The sequence below is a fragment of the Gasterosteus aculeatus genome, chromosome 20 (assembly GCF_964276395.1).
Source record: "Gasterosteus aculeatus chromosome 20, fGasAcu3.hap1.1, whole genome shotgun sequence".
NCBI classification, from domain to species: domain Eukaryota; kingdom Metazoa; phylum Chordata; class Actinopteri; order Perciformes; family Gasterosteidae; genus Gasterosteus; species Gasterosteus aculeatus.
This window is the reverse complement of record NC_135707.1, coordinates 10,564,132-10,571,317: the sequence shown is the minus strand read 5'-3', so window position 1 is coordinate 10,571,317 and position 7,186 is coordinate 10,564,132. Positions and strand designations below refer to the sequence as shown.

The window sequence follows — 7,186 nt, the reverse complement described above, 5'->3', positions numbered from 1 at the left end:
CATAAAACATTGGACTCATTTCAACCTTGTTTTAAACGTGTTCTCAATCCCACATAAAATACTTTCACTTGAGTACGAGGGGGATGTTAATCAGTCGTGCTAAAGTCCAGACCTCAGCAGCCACCGACCACATTCGCTGCATGAAAATTCATAATCTACTCAGGAGCGCTAAGCTGCATTCCTTGTGGACCTGGATGCCAGGGCCTGCACCCAAAGCCCACAACGCGTCTGACGCACCAGTGGAACTTCAGCACGGATATCTATCAGCGGAGATACCAGCAGTCACAAAAACAAACACACATTTTTCTCACAAAAGTGAACTAGAGGTTGTTACTTTTCATTCACCTTTGGCACGCATCTGCACGAGTGAGAGAGAGAGTTATCTGCTGTTGATTCTTTTTTGTAACAATCTTCAGTGATCCGCCCAGTCTCAAATGGTGATCTGCTCAGCCATTCATCACGGTAAACGTGTGTCACCTTTCAGAGAGATAACATGACTTGTGTCCTTGATGAGATCAGCGTCCCAGTTCCTTTTGGTTATAATCTAGTTACTCAAAACCGCAGTGAAAAATCATTAGGACTCACTTTATCTGTTTATAAAATATCGATGCTCAAGTGAATGACCAAGATGAAAAAAATGCAATAACTGCTTTCAGCCTTCTTTTGTCAGCGACAAGCAGGTAAAGCACCTGACCCTTTTTATCTGCTAAAGTCCTCCAACGCAGCGGGGGGGCTTCTATGTGCGCGTGTGAATACACAACTACACAAACTCATGATTAAATGTTTGTTCACTGTGTCTGAAGCCTCTCCGGGAAGCTTATCACTAAACAGCGACTACCAGTCGAAACTGCGGTTGGTATCGCTCAGTTTCAGGTGTTGGTGAGTCCGGGTGCGTAAACGACGCGGTGCATGCTGGGTGTTGTAGTCACGCACCGTGTTGCGGTGCGGCGGTCCCGTCCCATTGTAAACTCCCAGTCCCAGCATGCACCGGGCCTATGGAGCAAACAAGAGCAACGGAGCCGTAACCTGAGGAGGTGGACGTCACAGGAACGCCCCAGAAAGAAGAAGAAAAAAAGAAAAGTGTGTAATGACAGTGAATTGGCTTTTGTTTCTGCCAACAGTCCGGAGCAAAACTACAACCACCTCATGCTGACGGTGAGATCAAACTTTGGCTTTCCTCGAATTTGATGATTTGTCTTGTTTCAGGGGCCAGTACGGGTGAGTCTTATTAATGTGTAACTATTGAGTAGCTATAAAAAGCCACCTGATGCCACTGGACAGGCTGAGAGATACATTTCAGTGAGATTGGTGTGAAGCTGGAAGCTTTAATGTCTGAATCCGTGTTTTAGTACTAATACATTATCTTATTTAAAACACTTTAGAAGTAGGTGGTTACTGAAGGGCTACTGTACAGGATTCACTACCCTGGAATTATTCTTTACTGTCAGTACTACAGTTGCACTGCATTTAGATCACAGCAAGAAGCGCGGGGATAATCAACTTTTGTGTCATCGACATGACAAGACCAACCTGTTTTTGTGCACTCGTGTAAGAAACCAGATTATTAATGACTGACTCACTGCGACAGGTTATGAATGGGAAGTGTCCTTTTACACAGTGACAGTGACAGGCTGAAGAGTTGAGGCTTTATTCTCAGCTCGGAACAGTTTTTTTGTAACAATGTGAAAAGAGACTGAAGCTGACTGTCAAAGGAAACATTGCTGCGAGAACAATAACTTCTCTTGTCCTTTCTTATGTCAGTGTAGGTGGTTGTCACTTGTTGCGCCACCTCAAATTATATGTCTGCTTATGTTTAAGGCAGCAACATATTTTACTTAAAAGATTTTCTGGGTTAAACTTTTGAAAAAAATGTGGACAGAACATAATAAAATATGCTCATCACATTGTCTAAGAAGTCAATACAAACAGTCTAATTGTTTGTTTGTTCAAAAAGGCATTTGCAAAAGATTTTACCCAGGACAGGAGACTTAAATATTTTATTCTAGAGAAGCAGTAGACGATAACATATTGTCATGTCTGTTTAACAAATGACTTATGACTTATTTGTGTCTTTTAATGTTTTTAATGACAGCGGCTGTTCCCTCAGTATTTGGTTGGTACATTTTAATCAAATGGTTTACATGTGCAGGCACAAGTTGTTAAAAAAAAATCACCTTGTTCTACTGGGCCTTCTGTTTGCATATTTAAGAAATAAAGTAAAGTGGTTTTGCACAAAAAAGCTACAGGTTTGTGCAGAAATAAACACATTTAATTTTTATGTTTACAGATGATATGGCAGCTGGAAGAGCAAGTTCATTTCGTCGTGTTGGGAGTCTCATGCGGAGTAAATCTGAGGGGACACTGATAGATCTAAATGACAAAGTCACAACCAGTGACAGCAGGAATGGTAAAATTCTAACTTTGAAGCGGAGGCAGTCTGTGCTGTTAATTTTAAAAGACCTGCAGATAATGTTAACCAACGTTCTGATGAAATATCTTTCTATTTTCCCAGGTGTGTCACAGAACTCTGAGTGGTTACTTTCACAACCATCCGACGCACGTTCATCTCAGTCAAAAAATCCGTTCTGGAACAAACTGTCTGCATCGAATCCTTTCTTAGATGACATTGAACGCAGCAGCACGGAGAAACCCCTTTCAAGCACTTTCCATGTTAAATCAGACAATGAAAGTCCTACGGAAACGAATGACGATTGTGCCTTCAGCACATCCTCGGATGAAGAGAACACGGGGACCTTTTCGGGAAACCAACACGGAGCCATCGACAGATCGGGGAGATGCAGAAGTGCCTCCGACATCCTGGACGATCTGGAGAGAAAAGTGCCAAAACGAGAGAACAGCTTCAAGCCGCCCAGGCCGGTGCTCAACCCGGATTTTGAGTGGCTCAAGAACGACAGAGAGGCCTACAAGATGGCCTGGCTGAGCCACAGGCAGCTCACCCGCTCATGTCTGGATCTAAATCTCATGAGCCAGAGTCCGGGGTGGGCTCAGACACAGGCCACGGGCTATCAGGTCACTTGCAAGGTCGGCCACGCTGGAGGCTCGGTGCAGTTGCCAGCCTCAAAAATTAGCATCCATCTCCCCGAAGGCCATGTTCCTCCAGGAGAAGTCCAGGAAGTCACACTGAAAGCAAAGCTAGACCCTCCACCCGGACTTAATAACAACTACATGACCACCATGAGTCCACTTCTCGAGGTGGTCCTCAGCAATATCAACATCAAGGAGGGAATCGCTCTGGAGATGAAGCTGGCCGGAGAGGTGAAGAGCGACCCGCTGAGTCAGGTGATGACCACTGTGGTCGGCATGGTGTCCAACAAAAAAGAAGGACCTTACGTGAAGGTCAACAACTGTTACATTTACAAGAATATGATGCAAATCAAGCTGCGGGACTTTAAGACACATTTTTTTGTAATCGCAGTCGCAGAGGCATCTGCGATCCAGTCTCCTGCTACCTCAGTGTGGGATTACCTTGATCGCAGAATCACCGTAGCAGTTTATGGTCCCAGGTTCATCCATCCGTCATTCAAGGTCGTGGTAGTAGTTTGCGGCCATGGGGACGTTCCGCCGAGGCTTCCGTTTTCAGACATCTGCAGGGGAAACAAAAATGTACCTGCACTTGTGCTGCAGCTTTGGGGAAAACATGATTTTACGCCGGAAAAACTGGACAACCTGCATGTCGGTATCAGCCTCACAGGCTCCGTGTTTAAAGTCAAACCCGGGGACAGCCTGAAAGAAGTGAGACACGGTCGGCTCTTGCTAGGCACGGTTTTTCATCTGCCGGTAGCGTTGTCTTGTGCTAGAAATACCAAAATGACTCCTTTCAACTTAGATCTAGAGGTGAAAGATTCAAAAGCTGCAATTGTTGCACATTTCCAGGTGCCTTCGCCTCCCGCAGCACCCATCAGGGCAGAGAAGCGAGTGCCGAGGCTGACGGAAAAGCAGATTGAAATGCCACGAAGCCCACCTATCACTGAGGAAAGTGCTTCAGATTCCCTCAAATTCACAGACAGACCTGTGAACCTACAGTGTTACGGTGTGGCCTTAAAGTCAGTCTTCCGCCAGCCACGTGTAGACTACCTTCTGGAGTATTTCAAGGGGGACACTGTGGCCCTCCTGTCCAGAGAGACGGTCAAGTCAGTGGGTAACTCAAAAGTGAAGGAGTGGTATATCGGGTTCCTCCGAGGCAGGACTGGTTTGGTTCACTGCAGGAACATCAAGCTCATAACCGCAGATCAAGTGATTGACTTCACCGGCGTTCGAGTCAGCACGGAGGTCCTCTTGGACAACATGACGCTGCCCTTCAAGAAGCTTACTTACATGTACTCCGCCATCCAGACACTGGTCACTGAACACATAACGAGCTGGAGAGGTCTGGCCGACGCGTTAGGGTACAGCGAGCTGCCGCTGGACACGATCACGCGGACGCACGCCGAAACCGAGGCCGACAAAGTGGCCTGCGTGCTTGAAAAGCTGAAGGAAGACTGCCATGCCGACAAGAGCAAGAAGAAGTTTCTGCATGAGCTCATGGTGGTAAGCGGAAAAAAGACGATTATCTATAGTGGATATTTCAATCTGATATTTCAATCTTGAGTGCGTCCCTTTGGTCGTGGTGACAATCTGTCTCTGCTTGTCCCCCCCAGGGCCTGTTGAAGATGGACTCCGTGAATCTTGTGGCCCGGCTGATTCAGAACACGGTCATTTTGTCCACGGCCGTGGAGCTCGGAGCTCGATGGCGGGAACTCGCGGAGAAGACGGACAAACTATCCAGTGCTCAGATAGCGGGCTACGAGGCACCACACAGAGGCAAGAGCAAGGAGGTCGGGGCCCAGGTCAGTTAACGAGAATCGAAGAGTAGAGAAACACTTTCTGCAGTGAATGAGGATGAATGACTCTTCCTGTATTTTCTATTTAAGGCAATGTGGAAGCCGGCCTATGACTTCCTGTATTCCTGGAGTCTGCGGTATGGAGACAGCTACAGGGACATGATCCAGGACCTGCACTTGGTCCTGGACAAAATGAAGAACCCGGCCACCAGACAGTGGAGGCAGTTGACCGGCGCCCTCATCACAGCAAACTGTCTTGATATCTTTCGAGCCTCCGCATACCCAAATTCCTAGACTTTATGCAGGTGCACTCTAGCGATGACGGCGACTTTCGCGCACTCTGGAAAAGCAGAGAGGTTTTGTTACACAGCAAAAAGGCTTTGATCTTATTTCCAATGTTACTTTGCTCTTTTTTGTATAGTTTTACTGTGTTGACAGTTCAATCAGGTACTTGCACTAAATGTTTGGCTCTCACTTAGTGAATGTGAAATGTGTACAGAACGCTCATCGTTACGAAGAAAAGTGCAGGTTGTGACTTTTCTTGACGTCTCCATGTAAACAAATGTGCCTTAATGTGAAAGATCATTTTGAGAGATTATTTTCTGTCAAATGTTTCAGTAGAGATCAGTAGTTCTCATCAACAGGATATCAAACATCTCAGCAGCTGTTTTTATCTTTCATTCCTTTGCTTGTTAATTGTGGAAAGACCAGGTTCAATTAGTATTTATTAAACTAATTGGATTTCTTCTAGTGCATTACTTAACTTACTGAATGTATTCAGTTATTGTGGATTTAAGGATCCACAGTATGATGGATACACATCAACCTCATGGAAGTTTGTATCAATGGGATTTTTAAGTTGTAGTTTTCTGTAAAATACTTTTGTAATGATAATGTGAACACGGTTTCTAACTAACTATCTCAAGGGTTTCAGCGCTGCCAAGACTAGAGTTTCTGTGCTGGAAAAGTGACATTTTCCTGATGCCAGTAAACAAACCATGAAGATGCTACTTTAAAGTGTCATGAACTATTGTTTTCTTAAATATGAGTATGTCCTTTTTAAACTGTAATAGAATGTTTAAGGTATGTGCAAAGCAGATCATTTCATAGAGATTGACAATGTAACCATTGTGTTGGCGCGATGGAAAGCTCGGTGCCGAGCGTCCAGCCGCATACACACACGGTGCCTTCAGTCGCTGAAATGTTCAACAACGACAGATATCCTTGATGGTGAAATGAAGATGTGCTGCTGCAGTTATGAATAAATACTAACTGGAGTAAGTTATCTGATGCATTTTCATAAATACATGAAGAGGTTCAACTAATATACCAGGTTAAAATGACAGGGACAAGACTTCTTATTGAAACCATGTTTCCACACTGGTGTGAAATCGGTGAATTTACTTTAAAAATTTACCCTGAAGTGTTTTCTATTGATTTTCTAAAGTAGTTGTTTGCTGATCCTGACACTGTTGGTTTAAGCTGGTTTCAGCTCAGAGCTGCTGCTTCTCTCTCCACACTGAGCACAGAACGCTGAGCTGACTTTGCTTTACTGGCTCGCGGTAACCAGTCTAGTAAAAGTACATCCAACAGGGGAAACGGTATCAGTGGACAGTGAGAACTCATTTAATCTCCCGGCGGAGAATGGTTGTAAGATTGAATTTCATTTGAAAAGGCTGATGGTGAACAGAGTAAAAGTTTAGTGGGAACATGCAGGACAAACCCAGGGATGTGGAACACTAGAGATGACGTCTTTTCACTCCTGCGCTTTGTGTCACTAAAATAAATGAATAAATAACTTTGTATAAACATCCATCAGACAAAGAAGTGACACCCGTCTTCCTTTTTTAAAAATGTTTAATACCTGCTGGTTAGCCTGAAATACCAGAGAAACTGAACCTCATTGTTCATAGTCTGAGCATGAGTAAAATAAGAATATAATAAGACTCCCTCAAACCAACAGGACAACGTTTCACTGTTTTAATGAGAGTCAAACATGAGTGAGGAGCAGTTCAGAGGAATAATTCAATATATCAAACATTATACTCGTCATATAAAATTTCCCTCTTGAGGGATCAATAAAGTATCAATCTATCTATCTATCTATATATATGTAAATAGTTAACAATTAGTTTTTAAACAAAACATTAATAGTTAGATATCAATACTGAACATTGTTGGTATAAGATTACCACTACTATGTGTGTACTTGGAAACCTGACACAAAGTAGCGTCACAGAATTGCAGACCTAAGCCTCAAGATAAGTACAAGATGATCTAATCGTTGGTTTGTTTTTTAATATTTTACAAGGATGTAGGATCTGTTGTCACAAAGAAACACAGAG

General features: G+C 43.9%; 1 protein-coding gene across 2 annotated transcripts; it reads left to right on the top strand.

The window, feature by feature from the left end:
- Positions 1 to 1,010: 1,010 nt before the first annotated feature.
- macc1 (MET transcriptional regulator MACC1) lies at positions 1,011 to 6,126 on the top strand. 2 transcript variants are annotated; one of them, XM_040166267.2, is made up of 5 exons: positions 1,011 to 1,155; positions 2,288 to 2,407; positions 2,513 to 4,548; positions 4,659 to 4,847; positions 4,932 to 6,126. In XM_040166267.2, the coding sequence occupies exons 2-5, from the start codon at positions 2,293 to 2,295 to the stop codon at positions 5,133 to 5,135; spliced, it is 2,544 nt and encodes an 847-aa protein (XP_040022201.2). In that variant the 5' UTR covers positions 1,011 to 1,155; positions 2,288 to 2,292; the 3' UTR covers positions 5,136 to 6,126. The 2 variants fall into 2 exon arrangements, with proteins under 2 accessions (XP_040022201.2, XP_040022200.2); XM_040166266.2 differs by lacking the exon at positions 1,011 to 1,155 and having other exon boundaries at positions 2,278 to 2,407.
- Positions 6,127 to 7,186: the final 1,060 nt, after the last annotated feature.

Coding starts and splice junctions, on each gene's coding strand:
- macc1 (XM_040166266.2), top strand. CDS start 2,278: ATGTTTACAGATGATATGGCAGCTGGAAGAGCAAGTTCATTTCGTCGT. Junction 2,408..2,512: donor AACCAGTGACAGCAGGAATG/GTAAAATTCTAA, acceptor CTATTTTCCCAG/GTGTGTCACAGAACTCTGAG. Junction 4,549..4,658: donor TTCTGCATGAGCTCATGGTG/GTAAGCGGAAAA, acceptor TGTCCCCCCCAG/GGCCTGTTGAAGATGGACTC.